Source organism: Lutjanus erythropterus, chromosome 15 (genome assembly GCF_056507025.1).
Source record: "Lutjanus erythropterus isolate fLutEry1 chromosome 15, fLutEry1.hap2, whole genome shotgun sequence".
In the NCBI taxonomy this organism is placed as follows: domain Eukaryota; kingdom Metazoa; phylum Chordata; class Actinopteri; order Lutjaniformes; family Lutjanidae; genus Lutjanus; species Lutjanus erythropterus.
In genome coordinates this window covers 1,721,238-1,745,987 of record NC_139331.1, presented here as the reverse complement: position 1 = coordinate 1,745,987, position 24,750 = coordinate 1,721,238, and the positions used below count along the sequence as shown (strand labels likewise).

At 38.1% G+C, this 24,750-nt stretch overlaps 1 protein-coding gene across 1 annotated transcript in view; it reads left to right on the top strand.

Annotated features, from left to right (window-relative positions):
• cdk19 (cyclin dependent kinase 19) overlaps positions 1-24,750 on the top strand; it is an 85,542-nt gene that overhangs the window by 4,482 nt on the left and 56,310 nt on the right. The window contains exon 2 of the mRNA XM_084737230.1: positions 4,631-4,706. Within this exon, the coding sequence (XP_084593356.1) occupies positions 4,631-4,706 (76 nt within the window). The remainder of the gene's footprint in view (positions 1-4,630; positions 4,707-24,750) is intronic.

The window sequence follows — 24,750 nt, the reverse complement described above, 5'->3', positions numbered from 1 at the left end:
ACTGTTGGATCTATAAGCAGCTGTGACAGAGGCGGTGTGTGGGAGTGTTCTCCGATTGGCTGTTGAGCCTTGTTAATCACTGATTTTAGGCTGAAAATATTAAGCAAAACTTTACAGTGCTAGATGAAACATTATTCTGAGCATGTGGTAACACTTTAAAGGCACAGTTCAGATTATTTGAAGTGGTGTTGTACAGGGTTTCATCAATAATCAGTGTAGAGCAACACAACTCCAGATTGGGAAGCGGCAGGTGGAGGAATCTAAGTACTGTCATTATATAAGCCAGATATTGCTCTGCTGCTGCATTGATTGGTTAGTTTGTTTGTGTAATTGTGTTAATGTTAATGTTTTTAACGGGTTGGTTCATATTCACTGATCCCACACAACAACACAAACTAAATATTCTAAATATAGCGTGCACTTAAACTGATATTAAAGTTTTTAGGCGTCTAACCTAGGGCTGGGCAATATAATGATATTATATATTATATGACACTAGATATTGTGATAGATTTTGGGTATCGTTATATCGTGATATGTCAGAAGTGTTGCCTTTTCCTGGTTTTAAAAGCTGCATTACAGTTAAGTGATTTCATTTTGAGAATTTACCAGACTGTTCCAGCTGATCTCATATTTGCCTTTACTCACTTAGGCATTATGTCCACATTACTGATGATTATTTATAAAATAATCTCACATTTTGTGAAAGCACCAATAGTCATCCCTGTAATATTGTTGCAATATAATACAACAAACTTATTTTATCCCCTCAGCCACTTCCACCCTTTGGAGTACACAACATATCAGTCACAACTTACACAATCAATAATTATTAATATGAAACTTCACTATCGTGATAGGGTTTTTGGCTATATCGCCCAGGCCTAGTCTAACACACATTTTGCTGCAGACCCTGTCCACAGCAGTACATAGCTTAACTTCCTACACAAGTGCTCCAGCTGCTTCTTCAAACTGGGGGCGTCGACTGCCTAGCTAACTAGTAGGGATGTTCCTGGCGACTCATTTCCCTGTCGATTAAACACAAAATTTAATTTAGACCAGTCGACTAGTCTAACACTAAGAAAACACTCAGAAAGCAGTTAAAATTTAGCAGAATTTATTCATTTATAATGATAAACACTGTCTGAAAAAAAAAGTGTATTAAGAGCTAGAGCTGGGTATTGATTCAGATTTCCCAAATCGATTTGATTCGATTCACAAGGGCCCAATTCGATCCGATTCGCGATTTGATTCGATTCAATTTCGATTCAGTTAGGGATATTTCAGTCACAATACCAATTTTACTTGAATATGGAAGAGATTCTCAGAGAACTAATGCTGTTAATAGTAGAACCCTATTACTATAACTTGGCCCTTATTAAAATACTAATGTTTACATTAATACAATACAAAGCATGCACAGCAACATGACCTGACCAAAACAGTCAAATTTAATAATTTAAATCAAATCAAGTCACAAGGCCTGCAGTGTAAATAAAGTGGCTACAAAACCGCTGTAAACTGAGGACATTCACTTTGCTGCCGTGACTGTCTCACAAACCTTTTATGGAATATACTAGAGTGGTTGCAATGCAAACCTAACAACAACAAGAAAGTAAAAAGGCTCTGAATTGTCTTATAGTGCAGTAAGTCAGGTTTTTGATACATGTTGTAAAAGTCTTGTAAATTCTTGTGAACAGTAAACTTCAAATGTACAACAAGATACTGAAAAAGCCCTCTGTCTAACAAAATGTTTAGTGAAATTTTATATTGCTTTTGAGGCATTTTCATCCTGAACTCTGAACTCCCCCTTGTGTCTGATTTCTGTCAGACTGTCACTGCATTCAAAAAAATGACAAGAAAGAAATATCACACAAAATTATTTGACAAGGGCTCTGAATTGCTTATGACAATGGTGTAATAAATCATGTTTTTGGAACATGTTAATGAAAAAGTCTTGTAAACCTCTGGGCATTAAACTCAAACTGTCCATGAAACGAAAGACCCTTCATGAGTGTGTTTTCTCACTTGTAGACTGTAAGATTTTTCTGCAAGAAAAGGAGCTGATCTACATGTTGCGGAGTGACGCAGCTCCTTTTTGCTGCAATATCGCCAGCGGTTGAGAACACTCTCTTGGATGGGACACTGGTCCCAGATACACAGAGGTACCTCTGTGCTAAATTGAGTAGGTGTGTGAAACAGCCGAAGTGCAACAGGTCCATCATGTCCACAGCACGTACAATATTCGCAGCCGAGTGGCTGGTTTCAACTGCCCTAGTCTGTAGGACATGAGACACGAGGTTCCAGTCATTGTCGATGTAGTGAGCAGTAATGGTCAGGTGCGAATCCGTTGCTCTGGAAGTCCAACTGTCATAGGTCAGGGCGACTCTCGCTGAACAACGCTCGCTGAACAACACTCCTCACTTGGCGACGAAAGGCTGGTCACCTGAGACTACTCTGGTTTAAACTGCAGGCCGTACTACACACAGTAGGAAAGACATATTAAATAATTGATTTTGGGATTTTATGAATCGATATCGGGCCATGCACAGGAAAATCGATTCAGATCGATTAATTGATTTTTTAAACCCAGTCCTATTAAGAGCCATTTGAAGCCGTTAATCACAGTCTACAGTGGCCAAATCGTACTTTAAATGCAGCTGAAATGCGCAATACTTTGCGCTGTGCAATACAAGCCTTACACATTAATGTACAAAACATGACAACAACTCAATAAACTCTTCACCTTTTCAGACAGAAGAGGGTCACAGTGTCTGCAGGTAAAGGACCCAGAGCTAACGTTAGCTGCCAGCCTGACACACAGTGTGGCTAACGTTAGCAGTGCTAGCAGCAGCAGCAGCTCCGCTCGTAGGTTTATGTCTGTGTATGTGCTTAATGTGGTCACGTTTCTCCAGTTGAGTGAATATTTATCAGCTTATTCTGTCACAGTCTACATTCATCTGTCCGACTTTGCTGATATAAACATCCGGGGTTGCCAGGGCGATCAGTTCATACGCGCTGGGTGAGAGGGGCTGCCGTCTGCCAGAGCCGCAGCCCTGACTAGTGGCATTCAGCTGCATAAAATCTTAGAGGCAACAGATAACTGGCATCGTGCATGAATGAAATATTGATAAATATTTTAAACAACTAGTATTTCTGGTGCCGACTAGTGTATGTGGGAACGTTTAATCGTATAGTCGACTAATCACGCGCATCCCTACTAACTAGTTAGCTAGTGTAAACTAAATTTTGATGATGGTTAAAAGATGTTGCTTGGGGACCTGTAAAAGCAACATACCCACATCTGATATTAACAAATATTAGCCAAATGCTAGCTCACATAGCTGCCATATGCCATACACGCCATGGAAGCAAAGCGTCATCCAAATGCCCAGAAAATGCTGTGACAAGTGTGATTTGTGACACAAGGAAATAAATTATAGAGCATAATATGAAATAACATATGTCTTTCTATTGTTACATGATATTGCAAAGCCCTAGAAGACGCAAGGTGATGCAGCTGTCAGTGCTTTTTAGTTTATTGAAGTAGACTTCATGTGTCAGGGCCTTCAGAGGGCAGCTCAGACCTGATGTAAAGCTCCTTCGTTTCATTTTCATTCAAACACCTGGAGGATTATATAAAGGAGCTTATGTTATATCTGAAAGAATAAAAAGGCTAAAACTACAAGTAGATATCCATCATTAGATACCCTGTTCTGTGGTTTCCTCTGGTTTCTGTGTATCAGAGCAGTGGATCAACTATTTTGTTATGTGAATTGGACTAAATTCATATGAGGAAATTTAGTTCTCAGACCAAAAGATTAAATGTTATGAGCTGTTTTGAGCATCTGTGCAGCTCAATTAGTATTAGAGATGTGTGCCTGAGAGCTGCAGTTAATCCATGACCATCTCCAATGCAAATTAGGCTGAAGTAGGTTTGATCTCAGCACCACAAGGACCTGTTTGATCTGTGCTGGCTGCTCACTGAATGAAGTTGTTTTTGGACGCTGTCCACAGATTGTGTTTACATTTTAATCGTGCCTCTTTGCACTGCTTTCAATGGAATATATTTCTTTTTAGCTCTCATTTTCTCCACCGCTCTGTGCTCAGGTTGCATTTCATACACTGTTTATCTTATCTCAATAATCAATATTAGTCTTCTGAGCGTGCTCTGTCTCACATTTCACTTATTAACTGCTTTTCATGCACAGATGTGATTCACAAGGGCAAATGGCACTCCTGCAAAAAACAATGAGCAGCCACAGCCGAGAGCTGCAGCAGTGTAGTTTGAATCCTGAGCATCTGTCTTCACATCAAGGGTGAAATTCATGCAGGGCAGAGCTCCAGGCCTGCAGGGAGAAGCAACATTAGAGCACTTCTGCAGGGAATGAATGGCTCTTCGCTGCCAAAGGCGATCTCTAATGGCAGGGATTCCTCAGTGACAGTGGAACCCTTGCAGGCTTTTTCATGCCCTCTGCTGTCCTTCTCCTCCTCCCAATACACCTCCGGCTTTAATAATCTGGATCCAAGAGGCCAAAGCAGGAGTCCGAGTCCTCCAGGTTGATGCTGAAAAGAAAATATGTGCCATCTAGTAACGTTAAACCCATTTTCTCTTTTTTTTTCTCTACAGGAAAGATGAGAAGGAGTATGCACTGAAACAAATAGAAGGCACTGGAATATCGATGTCTGCCTGCAGGGAAATCGCTGTAAGTAATTGTTTGTTTGTTTGTTTGTTTTTTGTTTATTTGTGTTTATTACACGGCTTGGTTAAATTCTGAATTCTGATTGGTCAATTACAGCATTCTAAGGGTTGTTATTTCTGTATAGAAAGTAATGAAGAACAGACTGTTACTATGGACACACTTCTGATTACAGGCTCTGGGAAGAACTATAAAATCATTGTTAAATGACTAAAATCATTTTAAAATCAATAATTTGTATCAAATTCTTGATTTTTTGGTACATAACTGTATAAGAAGTAGGATAATGTACAGTGAGCAGGTCATTATTGTGAAATAAACCCTCTTAGGACAGATCAAGACCACTCCGCTTCACACTGGGGTCCTGCGTCATCTTTACAGGATTCTCAGAATGTTTGTAAAATACAGCCTCTGATGTTTTAGATGTTAAAACCTATACTGCGCTTTCATGCTATCTAACATTCAAACAGGAATTTTAAAAAATATGAACCAAACCACAAGATTAACAGAATAATTTACTGTCAGTGTTTGTTTTTGTGATGAACCATGTAGAGTATATGACTTTCCCGTGGCTTCAAGCTTGCACTCAAGCTTGGGTGTGTTGTATTTGTGGTCGGTGGTGGTGTGGCCGGAGGTGAGCTCAGCCTGCCACTCAGCCAGTCCTCTTATAGAGGCTGCAGATAGAGAAGGAATGCAGTCTCTTTGACAGGCTGATGATGTTATGTAAGGGGCTCTGGTTTCCAGTATAGTTTGTCCACCTGGTGGGACGCTATGGGACATATGGTGCAAATACTGTCAGTGACGCTGTACAAACACTCCAGTAACACTGAACAAACTGGCTGTAGTTTAACTTGTAGTAAGAATATTTTCATTACCTGGAGCTGCACATGAACTTTTCACACTTGGGTGGACAAGATGACAAGCTGTTAAACATTCAACTAAACCTTCAACCTGACTGTGTGCAGATGTGCAGTAGTGGCTGGTAGTGGGTCAGTGAAGAGCTTTTATTTCATTGATATATTTCACAGAGAAAAGTGTTGTTTTTAAATGATACAGAAACTCAATGATAATAACCCATGGTCATGAAATGTTAGCTACATTTGTGTACATGTACATGTTGTGTACAAATTGTTCATTTTTTCATGAAGTAACTAATTACAAATACACAAATAATTGTAATTAAGTAATTTTTTTGAGTACAATGATGCAGTGCTGGTACTTAAAAGTCTCTACTTTTACTCATATTTATATATAGTAGTTACTTTTAAAATCATAGTTGAGTACTGAGTACAACTTAAATTGATATATAAACCTTTCATCTGCATTTTAGTAGCCAATCGGGTGATCTGATCACAAACAGGCCAATGAAAACAATGACATACAAATGAAAAATAAAACAAAACATTGCAGCAGCACACATTTGGAGTAAAGGGGCCTTCACATGATAAGAATTTAGTCCTGGACTCACAGTGAGGTAGGGCACAGAGAGGCAAAGTATGGCGCTACAACCGCTACATCCTGTCTGCCTGGTATACAAACAGCTGAGCTAACTTTAGCTCTGGATTTGGCAAAGTTCATTAACTATATGATTCACAAATCTGAAAGCCCGACTTGATTGCTCACATTTCGGCAGGCATTATGCTTACTGGCAAGATCGTGGTCTGTTTTTAATGTTGTGTTTTAGAGTTTGTGGAACCCTGAAACACTTTTCTTTTGTCATGTCTGGAAGCGAATCCTTGCGAAACTCTTGTGAAATTTTTGTATGTTGTTCCCTCATTGTGATGTTAAACAGATCACTTTCATGAGATCTTCCGGGTCTGGGGTTCCCATCACGACTTGCCCATCAGTTTCTCCCTCCTCTTCTTGTGTCACTTCCACACATACATGGTCTCTTCTGCCTGCGTTGTCACATACAGCTGATATCTCATTGGTTGCTCTTTGAAAGGTCAGCTGCGAATGAGGTCAAAGTTCAAACAATTTGAATTTCGTCAGTTATTTTAACCCTCAGTGGAGCCACAATAATTAATCAATTAGTTGTTAACTTAAATTAATCTTGACCTATTTTGATAATTGACTAATGTGTTTAAGTAATTTTTTAAGAGTAAAAAGTCAAAATTCTCTCATTTCTGCTTCTGAAATGTAAATATTTACTGGTTTCTTTACTCCTATGACAGAAAATTTAATATCTTTATTTTTTGGGCAAAACAAGACATTCACCTTCAGCTTTGGGAAAGCTTTGATCGTTATTTTTCACCATTTAATGGACCAAAGAAGTAATTGACTGATAAAGAAAATGACTGACAAATTAATCAACAGTCAGTGATTTTGCATTCTCAAGCCTTGCAAGTCTGGAAGCTGATTTTCTTACTGTAGTGCATGGAACAAGTTATGCAAAGACACTCCTCACACTTGAAATTCCTGAATCATCAGCTAACCAGTAGACAATAGGACAAGGGTCAGAGACGTAACACAGCTACAGAAACAGCCAACAGCTACTGAGGCTTTTCCATTGTCACTTTTGGCAACACTGATTTGTATTTTCATAACCATTTATAATGCACCACGCTGTTCTGAGTTGCACTCATGATGGGCCGTCTCTGGAGTCGGGCCAGAGTTTGTTCAACTTAATATGTTCAGTTCTCAGCATGTTTGTAGCTTCTAACTGAATCCCTGTGGTTTGAAGTTTAGTTTGTACTTTCATGTTTCTGCTTTATTTTACTGTTTCATGTTCACTGTCAGCCCAGTAGGAATTCTGTTAACCTACTACTGGTGAGAACCCAACATCTCCTGATTTTGCGACATCATGAAAGCTTTTAGATAACAAAATAAGTTTTTGTGAGAAATTTACAGGGAACATTTAGGAATCGTGTTTATTTGTTGTATTACAGCTGCTCGATTTGAGATACACATCTTCAGTTTAAAGACACACCCTCAAGCAGGTGGATCTGTTGTCACAGAGATGCAAATCCCTGCTGTGCTGGGCTGACAGGCTGTGCCAAACTGAGTCAGGCCAAGCTAGAGACCACTGCAACAACTGAGCCCCTTTTCACACACACACACACACACACACACACACACACACACACACACACACACACACACACACACACACATTACCAATCCAAGGTTAACTTAAGTCCAGGGCTATAACATTCACACAGCACTTCTAATGTTAAATATATGTTGTAACATGGAACTAATATTTACTCAGTCTCTCCAGGATTTCACAGGCTGTTTTTGGGATTGTTGTAGCCTAAAATGGCAGCTTTTCTAAAAAGAATTATGATGCATGTTGTGATGCTTTTTGTTGTGATGCAATGGAATTGTATGGGCCAGTGGAAATTGCGAAAGAAACCTTCCTTTCTTTGGTTTTATGTACTAAGATTAAAGGCAAATTGTTCCTGTTTCTGAGTGTTGTAAGTAACCTTACCAAAAAGTCACACAAAAAGTCAAAACAGGAAGCACAAAATGATGAAAGTGCACAGAGCATTGACACAAGGTGACAAGATGAAAAAAATATAAATGTAAAAGATAGTGAAACTAAAACAAAATTTTAAGTCAGTTAATTGAGACGTGCATTTTGATGTTTGCACAAGGGACTACTGTGACTGGTAGAACTTGTGGGAAAAAACAATAAGTCAGATTTGCAGAAAGGTTGCAGGGTTTGGACAAAATAGCAAGGTTGTGCAGAATCCATGGGGATTGGTTGAATTTGTCGGAATTGTTGTGATGGCAGCTTCCTGGAGGGACTGATTTCCATTCTACAGTGACACGTGATTACTCCTGAAGCCTTTAGCTTCACTTCATGCTGACAACTTTTGGCCCTTCTTGCTCCTTGCTTATCAACAGTATCAAATTAGTATAAAAAGAAGGCCAGTCATGTGATTGTGGATGATTTTAGTGTAAATATAGTTAAAGCAAATATATAAAGTAGAAGTATTGTTGGGGGGGGGGCAGAAACCTGCTTTTAAAGTACTTTAATGTATTTATAGTTAAGTATCATAGGCCTCAATTCACAGAAAAGAGAATGCAGAAAATAAAGTAATAAAAGATGACATCATAAAACAAACCACATTGCAGCTAGACAAGTGTTTAGAGTGTGTCAATTGTTAAATGTACCTGAGCACTCAGGTGTTTTTAAGCTCAAATTGAAAAGAATCAGGTGGATGGACACGTTATTTTAGAGGAATTCAGACACTATGGTTTTGTTTGTAATTGCATCTCTTCCTTCCTGCCTCTGGCTGGAGAAGACAGGAGCTTTGATGTCATGTAAGCAAGCACACAATTTTCTGAATGAAATATTTGTTACACAATGCTAATACTCTTCTTCACCAGACTGACAACTCCCTCTAAAACAAACAGATTTCTGTCAGGCATCTACATGCCTGCAAGTTTTGTTTTATGCAACTTTACTTCCCGCCATTTTCAGCAGCCACTTGGTTGGTTTTGCCACTCAGCCGTGGAGAGGTTTGATGTGTGAAACAGTGAGTCACCCTTCAGACTGCACCTCTTTGTGTGCTCTTGCTGTGTTTGCATACAGTTAGCATGCATGGTGAATTATTCCAGGGCTCATTTCCCTACCTTTAGAGGAACCTGTATGCTGCTGCTCACTTATTTTTAGAATCAAAAAACAACAGCCACAGATCTTTTCTTCCTGGCTAAATGATGCAACACAGGAAACATGTGGCCTTTATTTTCAACTAGTTCTTGTTTTAGAGTTATTTTATGTTGCACTGGTGATACTACTGGCTTTACAATATTTTTTTTTACTGTTATTTAACCAGTCAAGTCATTAAAGGGACCCAAAATGAAAATTCAGTCACTCTCTCCTTAAAACTTCACTTCCATTGTTTGGGAGATTCTGCAACACTGTTTTCCTGTGAAACTCCAGCAGTGTTTTGTGGACTAAAAAACTAAACCCGACCTTCAATTAGCATGAGGGTGAGTAGAGAGAACTATCCCTTTAAGAACAAATTCTTATTTGCTATAACAGCCTGGCAAAAGGCAAGATCCTCTTGAGGACAGGGGGTAGGTATAACATACGTTGTAATGCAACCACAGAAGCCATCAGACAAGTTTTTAAGTTTTCAGCTTATGAACACTGGACACTTTCACATTGAAACAGACATTTCAGGTGTGTCACTTCTCTTCCACGTATGTGACAGATTACTGGGTTAAAGCCATTTTGTATAGGATTTAAAAATGTTTGATATTAGCACCCCTGCAGTGTCATGTAGTATGCCTGATTGAGATTCCTGATTACCAGAGGTGTGCCCGTCACTCTTGTTGGCCCTTTCAGATACACTGTTGACATGGGTTTGACATGTGTCACTGTGTTTGTTTGGATTATGACAAGTCAGACACAAGCTTCCAGACTTCCAGACTGCATTCCGGACATATTTTTGATTCTAATCTATTAAGTCCTGTTTGAGCAATAGGTCCTTGAGTCTGAAGGTTTATCAGAGAAAACACTGCACAGTAGTTTGTAATATTATGAGGAAGCATTTTTCAACAGTTCAACGTTGTCACACCAGCAATCTTTTTTGTCACAATCACAATTAAACAATGCAGCCATCTTTGTTGCCACGACCCCACTGCATCAACAGTGTCAAAGTGGCCTGATTTAAATGAAAGAGGGGCTGTGTTTTTTGTCTGAGGCCATGGTCATGCTGGCAGTTAAAGCTGCAAATTTGTGGCAAAATCAATTAACTGTAAAGGAATTGCTATGATTAGTGGATTCGCCTGAAGTAAATCAGAGTTCTACTTTAATTAATTTTATTACCATTATCAGACTTTATTGAACAAGGACCATGCACACAAACATTTATTTCAAATAAGAAGAGATGATTTATGCCAGATTTAGCTATCAGCTATTTTCCTTTTGCAGCCCTAGGCTTTGACACAACAACCAATAGCAAATGACCTTTGAGAGAATGCAGACATGGAGAACCCAAAATGGAGCATTGGTGGAATTACTTGTGTCTCACTGTCCACTTTTGTTTAACCCCATCGGTCAGATTAGCTTGGGAACCAGACGAATCTGTGAGCTCATGTTTGATTTGCTCTGACAGCTACATCCTGCCACCCTACCACTAAGAAACATTTTCACCCAACCTGGATTTCTTCAGGCCAATCACATTTAATATTAACCAGTTTGGTACAAGAAGCAGTGCTGATCAGGGCTCAACAATAGCGATTGCCTGCTGTCCATGGACAAGTATAATGCCATGTCAGGCACGTAAATCTGGCAACTCACGCACTCAAGTAATTAAACTAGTATAATTGATTTAGTTAACCATTTAAATCAGTGTTTCCCAAACTTTTTTTTCCTGGGGACCCACTTTTTAGAAATGACAAACCACCGCAAAGCAATTTACAATAAGCCCTATCAATAAATCTTGGGAAGACTTAATTTGTGCATAAATGAATGTTCCTGACCATTTTTACTGCTATTTCTGCATCGCCTTGTGTTATCTTGATGGATGTTATTAAAATCATACATATTTAAATACTTAATATATGAAGAAAATGTATTTAGGCTGAGTTAACAGGACAAGACAAAATAAGTGCATTTTGGCAGAATTAACAGGCTCTACTTTTTATTCTCATCAGTCAAACAATACACACATTTTAAATCTTAACTTAATGACTGTTGAAGCAATTCTTCTGCTTTTCTTAGTTTATTATCATATTAAATGTATTATCTTTGGGTTTCGGACTGACGAGACAAGACATTTAAACTGGACTTTCAAAAACTGGTATGCACTATTTTCTGACCTTTTATAGATGTTGCAGCCTTAGATTAAACATGACAATTAAGTTTAGTATTTGTTGTTATTTATTAACTGATAATAAAACAATTTGTACAGGGGCAAGTAAAAATTGCCTTCAGGCAAGTAGATTTCTGACCCACTTTCCCATCCAGGCAAGTGAATAAAAAACCATTAACATTTAACCCTGCTGATCAAATTGCTGCATTGCCTTTTTATCACCTCAAATGTTTTCAGAAGCATGTTTGCAACCAGGCCACCATTTTTTTTTCTCTCCTGAGAGATTCCAGATGAATGAGTCTGATGATGTCAGCCCACTGTGACTGTATAAAATGCTCCATGTTTTGAGAGTGATGGCAGTTTGTTTGTCTCTTCCTTCAACCCAAATTAGTCTGTACAGTTCAGTAGCTGCTCAGAATACTCTCATTGCATGTCACTTCAGGGTCTCACAGGTTGCTGTTCAGTTAATGTTCTCTGTTGTACCTGACAGTGTAACATCACCTGTAACAGAACATATGCTGTCATTCATCTCTGTGACTGTCACATCCCCTTTGAATGCCTCGCATCTAAGTCATAGATTTTACTTTAACGTCTCACTTCACTTTAACGTCTCACTTCACGTCAAACCGTTCCCTCTTCATTTCTGTCAAGGCACAGCTCTGAGATTTGACAACTGGGTCAATGTTTTCTCATGCTTTTGGGTCACCTGACATCACTCCTGACAGTGCCAGATGTGCCATGTTTTCATCTGTTGTTTCCCAACAACAGCACTTGAAGTTCTGGGGTATAAAACTGTTCTTTTATAAACTCCACTGAGGTTTTTGTGGATGAAACATCCCCATAAATGGAGCAGAATGAATAGTTTTATACAGCAATTTAGGCCCATTGACGATGTTAATGATTCAGTCTCATGAATTCACGCTAACTCATGAACAGGTGGTATTCATCAAGTTGAAACAAGCCATTTACCACAGGTTTGAGCAGTTACAAGAGAATCTGACTTTGAGGACTCATATGAGCAAGACTCACAGAAAAAAGTAAGAGTTAGGAAACCAGTACAAAAATGTTCTTACATGATGTAGTGTTAAAATATGGTCGATAAAGTTTTGCCCTGTGTTTGCAGTTGAGTGCAGCTATTTCGCCCCTGATTTACCTCCTGTGTTTAGTTCTTGGGACACCTTATTTCCAAGGACTGTTTCTCTCTCTGACAGTTTGTCAATATCTGCATCTCAGTGGGTGTCAGATTGCCTGCCTGCTCACCAATCTCTCCCTGTGGTCCTGATAGCAGCATCTCTATCAAACAGGGCGGAGGGGAATGAGTCATGGCCTCAGAGAGAGATTGTTGTTGCCTCATCTCACACTAAATCTTTACCTGACAGTTAATGAGTCAGTCAGACCACTGGCAAGTAGTATTGACTGGCCGTTGTCATGGGTGCAACTGTCACTTTCATTCAAGAGTGTCCAGGATGTAAATGTTGTCCTGGTTGCATTACAGAACTCTCCCTCAGTTTTTCTTTACTTGCACAAGCAGAGGAGCTCAGTGGTTAAAGTTGATCTGCTTTGCCTCTTGAGATTTGAGAGAACAATCGTTCCTTTCTAAAGCCCCTGATGATGGCAAAGTAGGCCTGTTTTTGATATCCGCTCTGCAGGGAAACTGAAAATTAGATGTATTTCTTCATGGCTTTAGCAGCATTCTTTTCCAGAATAATCGAATCAGACCATGACTGTGTCTCCTGGGGCGAGCAGACAGAAGCATTGCTGGGGCATTTTTCCTTTTGCTTTTCTTGAAACAGTGAATTCTAACAAATAATCATTATCTACTGATAACACAGAAAAGCCCGGTGTCATGTTTCAGCTTTGTAGAAAGGCAGAGGTTAGTGGAACACCGGCTTGAAAAGACCATGTTGTCTTCTGAAAATGTTTTATGTGTGTGGGTTTCTGTCTTTTTCCCCATCGGCTGTTGTCTTTATTGTGTGTAATTCAATTCAAGGACAAGGTTGTGTAAAGCCATGCAGACATGAGCTGATGCAAAGTATGTAGTAATAATGAGAAGGGTTGGGTTGATTTCCGGTGTTGCTGGTTGGGTGTACGAGTTTAAATTGATTTGACTTAACAGGAACAGACAGATCCAGCGTCTGTCATTATAAGATGTTCCAGCTAATTAAAAAGAGACACAAAGCAGAACTCAAAGCTGTCAACCTTTTTAGTAACATTCAATACAAAGGAGAAGAACTCAAAAAAAGTAGCAGCCTCCTTATTAATAGTAAAAACTATAAACCAGCACAACGACTACATAGTACTTCTACTACTTACTAACATAAACTCTTTAACATCAGTTTGACTTCATGTAGCACTGTTATGTGTCTGTTACATTACTCATTCACATCAGCATACGATTTATTTTCACTATTCTCTGTTTCAGTTACCTGTTAATATTTATACATTGTACATTACTATATGGCATAATATGGCCACAAAATGTCTCCATACTGCTCGTGTGGTGTAATCCAAGTGTCTGTAAGCTGCAACATTAAAATTTGACCCATTTACACCATGTTTTACAAATGTCAACTTTAGCCTCTCAGACCTGATCCTCGTGCACACGCCTTAAGTGGGTTTACACTACACAAGCAGCACGGAGACATTTTGTATGTTTTTTTTGTGTTCTTTTTTTATATTTTAAAACTGGTCACTGTTCACTTCAGTTGTACTGGATTTACCCACATATCTGTCCATACATCCAAACATCTCTATATATCTGTATAGGTAAAAGGTGTATATAGTCTTGAGTGTATAGTTTTGTCAAATTTAGTACTTTGTATTTTATATTTTGTAATTCTTTGATATATATTTATTTTATTTTATTATTATTTTATAAGTATTCTATTGTCACTCACCCCCTTTTTTTATTTTAACTATTTGAGCTGCTGTAACGTGAACAAGACCACAACATTCTGAACAGATACTTAACAAAAATTAACAAAAAGCAGCATTAGCACTTTGGCACATAAAACAGCAGTCAGAATATAAATGTAATAGTATCTCACTGGAAACAAATTTCAAATGTGTAGTGGGACAATTTTATGTTGAACTTTGCATGTGTAAACTGGTCTAATATAGACCCTTTTACAGTTGGTAAACAATGAGAAAGCTGTGCACATCTTGGCAACGGAAGTACGGCAGACCACAACAGCTTGTCTATGGGCTGCTGCAAACACGAGCAGTTTTGATCACGTCCTCGGTCCAGTCAACACATTTAATAGCTTGCGTCCGTAGACGACACTGGTTGCTCTGAAACGGCCGTGATCCTGTCGGAATTTTGAACCACTTATATTGACCACTGGAATATCGATTCTGAAGTATCATGCACTCAACAAACAGCCTTGTTGGTGATTTTGGTGCTGGTAAAATGTTTAATTCAACCTTTGCAGCTTGATAAGTCATCTGGATGACTGGGGTAGAACACTACTTCTGTTGGCAAAATGTGCGCGCAGCTTTTTGATGACGTTGGCTATAAAAGGGTCTATAGTCTGGAATGAAAAATGTATTCTCTTACTGGCTTGCTTCTCATTTGACGTTGGTAATAACCAAACCTAAAAAAGTACAAATAAAAGCGCCGACAAGGCTGGAGCTTATCAATACTCTAACTAGTCTTTAATGATTTAGCCTGTTTAATACCAGGTTTTGTAACCCATCCTCAGAAATGACTGAGCTGCATGTTAAAAGCAGGGTTTATTTATGTCCAAGTCTGCTTTAGACGTTTTGTCTTTTTCTTGTTGTATTTCTAACATGACTGAATGCTGACCTTGTTTAGTGTAGAGAAGACTCTGCTCATCAATTAAGGTTTCAGGACACGTCAGGAATGTGAAAACTACATGTAGGACCTACAACTCCATGCAGCTGGATTCCTGCAGCAGAGAACTGCAGGTAGGAGCATGTCCTTCCCACCATTATGTCCCAGCAGAGTGAGCCTCCTCTTGCTCGTCTCTTGAACATTACAACTACCAGAAATCGGTTTTGCTTAAAAAAATCTTCTCGACTTGCCCAGCAGAACAAAGGAGTCTTTGTGCCTCCCCAAACCACCAGCTCGCATCGTTTAGCAAACTGTGCAGTTCAGCAACTGGCATGCCACATGCAGCCGAGCTGAGGCGGGAAGGGCGGAGAGAGGGCGGTTTGGCTGCAATGTGTTTTTGGTTTCACAGAATAAAATGGCCTGGGTCTTTTATGGTTTTTCCATGTCCCTGTTGATGTGCCCCTGCAGGATTAGAGAAATATAATGGTTGAGTAGTAAAACAAATCAATGCAGGTCACCTTTATAGACAAGGTCTGTTGTTCTGAGTGATTTAATCAGATATAAAAAAGTTTATTATCGTGTCAAGCACTCAAATGTGAGAGTGAATGTCAGATAAAATGGAAAAACTAGTAAGTGATGACATGACGACAGCTGTTTGGAGCTATACAGGCTTCATTTTTGTCCAGTTTCATTTTTCTAAGCAGCTGTTTGAATAAAGATCCCAAATTTGTTTCTTTGTTGTTACCACACATTCAAATGCCTCCACTGCTTCTGGGGTGAGCGGATGTAATTTCTGTTTCTATTTTGGGTCTTAAGCTAAAAGTAAAAAATCAACTCAGATGAGAATCAAAACCAGATATAACTTCTGGTTTCAGAAACACAGGGAATCAATATCTGAAGTAGGAGTGAACAAGCAGGTTGAGCTGGAGGACAATGAGAAAATCAGCTTTACATCTCATCCAGCTGATATTTAATTTTCTGTCTGTCCTCTTTAACAGATTTCAAATTCACAAGGGCTCCTCATGAGGATGTCAGGGCCTTGAATGTTTTTTTTTCTTGTTAATACCACCCTGCTTCTTTCCTGGACGATCCAGGCAATGGCAGCTCAACACGGGCAGCAGGTTGCATAACACAGCCCACTGAAGTTTCACAGGCGTTAAACCCCTGTGACAGAAGCGGTCAGTAATGCTCGGGCAACTTGGGTAAATCCTCTGCTAGCCGGTTGTGGGAGGTGAACTGATCTGTGCGGGTTTAGTTCATCAGGGTGGGGCTTAGAGATGAACAGAGTCCAGGTAGGGTAAAAAACAGGAAGTGATTTTGATCTGGAGAGTGAGCTCCAGATTGTCAGCCTTAGAGTTTAGTTTGTTTTGTAGTGTTTCATAAGACTGTGTGTGAGAAGAGTAGGGCTGCAACTACCAATTATTTTCATCATCGATATATCTGTCCATTATTTTGGATTTATTAATCGATGTGTCTCTGTAAAATGTCAGGAAATCATGACAAATGTTGATCAAGTTTTTAAAAGCCCAAGTAAACATCCTCAGATGTCTTTACATGTGCAAAACTCAAAGATTTTCAGTTTACTGTCAGAGAGGAGTAAAACAAACAAACAAAAATAGTCAATTTAACAAACTGAAATCAGAATTTGACATTTTTTCTTAAAAAAGTTTAAAACAATTATCAAAATAGTTGGTGATTCATTTAATATTGATTAATAATTGATGAATTGTTTCTGCTCTGCCATAGTTGTTTCTATCCTAGATTTTAGATCATAGGTAATGCCACTTTGTTAGAATGGGGTCTTGCAAAAAGTAAAAAGATGTTCAGCATTATTTTTAATAATGAATTCCAGCTGAAATTGACCCATTTCACCATTTTAAAAATAAAACTTCATTGTAGTATAAAAAAACACAGTAGCAGCCAGGACTTAGCAGGACCCCCACACCCCCACTTCCAGCTGGGACATGTTTGTGAGTTGCCAGTTTGCCACTTTCCATATATTCTCACACTTATTTTTCTTATTAAACAGAAAAACAGAACTTAACACCTTCTGAATTCATGTTTCTCTCTTTTACCAAACTAAGACGCACCTAAGTGCCTTATTAACTCCATAAAATACACTTTATTCAAACTCAAAGACAATAACTAAACAAAACTCACCAAATCTGTATTGGTTTGTCTTGTCCCTTGTTATAACAATCACCAGTGCTGGTTTGGTAAAAAAAAAAAAAAGACTCATCCTCCGGCTCAGTGGGTCTGTCCTGTGCCAGCAGAGCAGCGGCTGTCACACAGACCGTAAAATTAGTAAAATAAAGTAACAAAAATTGCCCCAAAAACAAGCAATTGCTGAGGATATGTTTGTTCAGTCACCTAACCACAGGCTATCACATGTAACCTTGTTTTAATTGTTTCTTGAGAGTCTCCCTCACTGTGATGAATGTTTACACCAAATATTTTGGATAATAATTTTACCATTTATTTTCTCTTCCGACTAAGTCTGGTTAACCTGGGGTGTGTTTTCAGGTTGTCTGTCTGTCTGTACATATGTCAGTCCCATTATTGTGCATGTGACGTCTCAGGAAAGCCTCAGGAAATCTCTTCAAATTGGACTCAGGGTGAACTGATAAGATTTTGGTGATCAAAGGTCAAAGTCACTGTGAACTTCCATCCTTCCTTTTATTTAATGTCCTCTAAGTCTTCACCACATATTATATGTATGTGGACAGACAGGGATGTATGATGCAACAGAAGGCAACAGCTCTTGTTTTAAATCTGTCAGACTTCTTGTACATCTTTTTAACAATGTTGATGTGTTCCTATACGTCAGCAGTGACCCTTAGTGAGGAAAGTATTATTATTATCAGTAGCAATGTTGCCAAACTAGAAAATAAATTCTGGAATTACCCTTGACTCACTGGCTTCCATTGTTTCACCACCATATGATTCTGTGGAAAGACAAAAATATGAATTAATTCCGGCGTCTCCACTTTTCATCAAGGGCAGGAGAAACTCCCGAGTGCGTTAATTATTGTGGAGATATAGTCCATTCATTTACCTGCTCCTGTTTCACATCTGTTCAGTCCATTAAGTTTGACCTTCCTCAACTGAAACATTGTTCATGAATTTCATTATTCCCATGAAATGAGTCTTGTTTTCCCTGTCCGTCACAATGGCTTTTGTTCAGCTAAATGCTCTGACCTCATAAATACTCCCTCTTTTTTTTCCTTTCTGCCATGGCAGCACATGTGGGCAGATACAGACTGAACACTGGCTCAAATAACTGAAGGAGGTTATTTTGTTTTTTTCTGATCGCCTTGTGAAGATAAGTGTGCAATCACTCCCTCAGTAATAATGATTCACTGTGAGAAAATTACACAGTAATAAATTGGTCGAGCGGTCCTTTCACCTTTACAAAATTACAGTCCTGCTTTGAAGCGAGGCTTCATCTTTTCTGCCTCAGTCTCCATCAGGCAGCCCAGCCTGTGTTTTCTGGCCCACATCAGCCATTCTTCCCCAGTGTGCTGATCACTGTGCAAACAGGAACATATTTCAGTTGTATTTGTAGAGGGTGTAGGTTGAACAGCTCAACACGTAGTTGCCAGGGATCAGATGAGCGCTGATGTCTCGCTGTCATTGTTTGATAAATGCTCATATATCACCCATTCTTGAGAAATGGAATAAACCAAAAAAAAAGGTAAAAAATGATTAATACCAACACTCTAATCCAATTTTTTGGTGAAAATGTTCTATTTGAGGATTTATATATATGAAATATATGTAATTAATGAAATATTTTGGTTTATTTTCACTGTTTTAATTTCTAAACTTGCTCTGTGTTGGAAGAGACAAGAATTCTTCCAGACAAGAATTCACAACTTCAAACAATTTAAAATGTGTTAAAAGCCTTCAAAATCCAAAATTAACAATATGCTTATATCATAGGTGTAAAAATGTGCTATTATAATCATCTTTGTTTAAATTTTATTAATTTTTTATGTTTGCCCTTTGAAGTTGTGTCTCACATTTCTGTCAACAGATTTAATCGGGCATAAAAGGTTTAGCTATACCCTAAGGACCCCTGTCTCACTTCCTGGTTTAAAAAGGGCAGGAATACTGCTCAAGCACTGGTAAACTTTATATCTTTAGACAAAAAATTCAATAATATTTCTATCAGATAACATGTTAACTCTGTAGTCCTTCTAAATCAAAGCTAAATAAGAATTATAGTTTAAAAATGTGTATTTTGATTAACATTAAGAGAACTCTGAGACACTTTAAAAAGTAAAATGGCTGCTCACTGTGACTCTGCTGTGAAATGAAAAAAAAAAGGTTTTGTCAGCTCTGTAAGTCTACATTTAATAAAAAATGTTATCAATAGGAGGCTGGCCTGTTACAAGGTTTAATACCCAAGAGTTTGATCTTTTAAAATATATTTTCCAGCATAATTGAAAAGTAACAGTTACCTCAAGTTACCGTTTTGTCCCAATTCTCAAGAATGAGAGAAACTAACATATGTTACAACAAAAAAATGTAACAGCAGACTGTGTGTGTGTGTGTGTTGGTGTGTGTGTGTGTGTGTGTGTGTGTGTGTGTGTGTGTGTAAATATGCTTCCGCTCTGAAACCTGTCGTCCCTGAAGCTGCAGCCTGCGGTTCATTAAAGACACAGCCCAGTCAGCAGTATTAGTCTGTACTGTAAATAACACTAAATGGCTGCTGCTGCTGCTGCTGCACTGCCGTCTCACTGTGCCAGTGGTCGTCAACTGTGCATTGTGGAGGGATAAGGTTTGGCTTGCATGTTCCCCTGCAGACAGAGCTGCAGTGTTTGTCTGTAAGCAGTGGCAGGCAGAGCCCTGCACAGAGCAGCCTGCGGTGGATTTATCGACCCGCTGCTCGCCAGCCGCATGAGAGTAGCCATTAATCAGTCCTCAGGAGCAGGATGATTCAGGGCAGTGCTGTTTTTCTTGTGGGCTTTTCTATTTCCCGCAAAACCTCATCCGGCTCCCAGTCTGACGTGTTGTGAAGATACAAGACAATTCTAAATCCTAAGATGTAACCTACACTGGATATTTAGTGTGAAACCAGTGTGGTTTCTGCCAACTGATTATTGATTCAGTTTATTAGAAGTTTCAGTTGCATTTCAGTGAGTAGATTATTGTAAGTTTTAGTCAACAATAATTAATTTAGTTTTTCATAGTTTCATTTTCATTGTGTATTTAAAACTTTTATATCTTGTAAACCAGTGGGTAAACAATGAGTCCTTAAGTAAAAGATAATGTCCAGTGAGGTGGTCATTACAGCAAGATAAAAACTGACAGTGATTTAAACCTCAGTACTGTCTGTTAGAGCCGCAACGATTAATCAATTATTAAATTAATCTGCAACTATTTTGATAATTAATTAACTTACATAATTTTGAGTAAGAAAAAACTGTGGTAATGTGCTGGCACCTGGAATGTGAAAGAAGAATTTGAATAAATAACAATTGTCAAGGCATAAAACCAATGATCTGTTTATCAAATGAGTCAATCAGGTCTTGATAGCTTACCTATGGCTGAAAGAGAAAAAACTGAAAATCAAATCAAATTGTGACCTTAAAATTGAAAGTCAGATTGAATTGTGGATTTGGAGAATCCCGACACCCTTAATCAGTCCCTCCAGGAAGTTGCAATTGCAACGATTCAGCAAATTCAACCGGTCTCCATGGATTCTGGAGAATTTTGTCCGATCACTGCAGCTTTTCCACAGATTTGACCAATCATCATAGCTCCCTGCAAGTTCAAACCATAGCACTTCCCCACACAAACTCAAAGAACCAACTCAGTCTTTTATTATTTACTGTTTTTTTGGATCATGTACTAGGACTGCACAATTAATTGCGATTGCAATGCAATTGCAATATGGCCAAGCACAATATCCAAATCACAGAACCAGAACCAAATTGCAATTTTTTTGAAAAAAGAAAAATATGAGAAAACAGCATTATGAGTTCAGTCCTCAATAAATATCTCATCATCGTGAGTTTTTTTTTCCAGTGAACATAAAAATTATAATGCAAAACTGATCATTTCCACTAATCATATTGCAATCACAATTTCAGTCAAATAATCGCAGTATGATTTATTTTATTTTTTTTAACTAAATGGTGCAGCCCTAATTTGTATTGTATTTTGTCCCAGGTGTTAAAAGAACACAGAATTTGTTGTTGTCATTGTTATTGACATTTATCAAAGCTCTGTGTAAGGTTATTCAGAACACTAAGAAGAGAATGTGGGTTTATTCCCTGGAACAAGTTGATTTTTAATGAATTATACAAAAAAAGACAAGGAAGAAACAACTTTTTTTTTCAATTTTTACCTGCTCCTGCACTTTTATTGCAGAAGATACCTAGAAACATCCCAACACGCATCACAATTTTTCACAAAGCTACCTTGAAATCAGACATTTTAGGCTGTAACAGTCCTCCAGTTCCCCAAATTCTGGAGGGACTACTTAATACTATACAATAAAAAACTTTCTTCATTACTTGGTTGCATCGTGCAGTGAAGTTTCAGTATTTTTTTTGGTTATGGAAAAAATCTGGTCAAAAGAAACTGAAACAAAGAAAATGAACTCACAGTCAGTGTATCCTAACAGTTTTTTTTTTTATAATAATCCTGTAAAAGTTTAGGTGTGGGTAAAGAAATGAGACAAAAAACATTGTGAGTAACATATTTGAAAGCATGTTAAAGAAAGTGGAGACGGAGGTGGGAACAGTGGGTTTGGTTCACAGAAGAGTGAGTGGCATTCTTGAATTGTGGCCTCTGCTGCTGAGTAACAGCCACATTGGTTTCAGCTGTCTGAACTCAGAGATAACATCAGATGTTTCAGCTCAAACTCTGGACTGAAAACCAGGAAGTCTTCTTTCTGGTCTCAGGCGCAGGCTAAGAAACTGCCTACCAGTGTTATGTGATGGTCAGTGACCTGGAAACACATTTGGGTCTCGAGTAGCCTCTTTAGAGGTGGACCAGCAGCCCCGGCCAGAATCTGGCTAAGCTGTGAATATTTGGATCCCATCCAGCGAGTGCTTTCTCTCCAAGGCCTTTACAAAAACATGACCTATTTTACTGAGAAGGGGGACAAACAGCCTGTTCTTTTATTCCTGCCATGCTCGATTTGTGTCTTTTCTTTCTCATGAAACCACCAATTTAAAAACACCGACAAGTATTTTTATGCGTTGTGGTGTTTTTGAAATAGGTGTGATGAAGTTTTGGATTAATCAGTCGCCTTTTGTCTCGTTTATCAGCATCTTTTAGCAGCAGAAAACAGTTCAGTGTGATGACAACATTCAGCAGTCTGCTCACAGTGCTCCCTCCACCCCTGTACATGTTAGAGAATGGCCTAAATGGCCTTTGCCTAACAGCACATAAAAGTGAGTCACAAGATTTTCTGCACATGGAAATTTTTCCCACAGGACACCCAGCTCTCTGTGGCTCAAGCTGGATTACAGACGTGTGATTATGGCCCAGAGTGGCGTTTTCCCAGGACTTGGTTTGATTGTTTTATGTTATTATACCAGGAGCTTGCAAACATTGAAAATTAACAACCTTGTAAAAATGTATTTATTTACAGCTGAGATAAGTATGTGTTTTACATTTGGTAATACATCAGATGGTTTAAGAAAATCATCTGCTCTGTGCTGTTCTGTGACCGGCAGTGAAGCTGTGTTGTAGTAACACGTGGAAACATATTTGTCATTTTCTATTGGCATTAATAACAGGTCATTGGAGCAATGCCATGGTGTTGTTTACACTGTGGCCACTTCTTAACTCCTGTACCAACACACCTAGATGAGCAGAACAATTGTGCTTTTGTCATACATATGTTAACATGTCTGAACTTTCACTGCTGAACCGTTCCAAGCTGCACATAACACAAGCTAACACTTTATATGAAGGTCATGTCTATAATTACATTATAAGTACATTAAAATGCTTTATAAAAGTTTTTATAAATGTTTATAATCATGTCAGACAACTTACAGCAAGGATTATAAAGTATTATAAATGGTAGATATAAAGTATTCATAATGCTTTATAGCTCCATGCCAAGTGACGAGTGTTTGAAAGAAGAATCTGAGCACATTATAATTATATAACATGACTTTAGCCAGTTGTAAAGACACATAAAGAACTGCTGTCATGGATCAGGAACAGATTATAAATTCAAAGTTTCTGAAATGGAATAATGTCTTTTAAACATCAATAAGACACTATAGCGTGACTTTGTCAACTTTGATTCACGTGACAGCACTGTATAAGATTATTAAAAATTGTATGATGTTTATAAGACAGAAACTGTTATGATACATTAGAGCAGTTCTTTGTGTTGCATTATAACTGGCTAAAACTTTATGAATGCTGAACTTATAATACATCCGTCCACCACTTAAAACACTTTTTAGACCTTGTTGTGATGTTGTCATGATTATAAACATTTGCCGATTCAACTTGTTTACTACAGTAAAAGTGAAAACGTACAGATTCTGAAATGTACTCAGAGTATAAAAGTAAAAAGTTGTCCTCTGCAGGACATTTCTACTGACTGTCTGTCTGTGAAAAGCTAAATGAACCTCACCTCTCTCTGTCTGTTGCCTTTTGCTACCTAGTTTTTGGTCTTGTTATGTCTTTTTTGTCTTTTGTCATCTTTTTCATCTTGTGATGTTGTTTTTCATCTTGTTATGTTGTTTTTCATCTTAAGTCATTTAAGTCACTTGTTAGGTTGTTTTTTTAGTTACTTTAGTAACTTTAGTACTTTAATACTTTAGTTATTATCTTTTTTGTCTTGTTACATGTTTTCTGTGTGTTATGTCTTTTTTTCTTTTATGTCTTTTGTGTTGTTTTCTTCTTTAACATCGTTTTTCATCTTGTTACTTCTGTCATGTGTACTATGCACTGATGGATACACCATCATCAAGACTGTCTTTCCTCTGTGTTGTCCCATCCATATAAACTGAATTCCGTCTTGATGTTGGGGAGTCGGTATGCAATTATGCAAAATAAAGATGATCAATAATTCACCTCAAATGCATCAAAACTAAATTAATTAGAAATAGAAAGCACAGGTATTTGTGTCAAAATATGGATAAACAAATACTCAAGTAAAGTACAGATACCTGAAAAATCTACTAAAGTACATAACAAAGTATTTCTACTTAGTTTCATACCACCTCTGGTCTTATGAATGTGCTTATAATGCGTTATAGACAAAAAAAAGTGTTACCAAACACAGTAAGCGTCTGTGAGATGTGAGTGGATTCTTTGATAAGTGCAGGTTTTACAGTTAGATTTTCATAACATGTCACTTTTATCATCATGCAGTGAATTCCATCATGACTTTATTTTGATTTAGAGAAGATTTTCAGCTTGAGTCTTCCAGTGATGTGGGGGTTTTTTTCTCTCTTTTTGTTGGTCTTCTATTAAATGTATTTTTCTGACATTTTCCTGTACA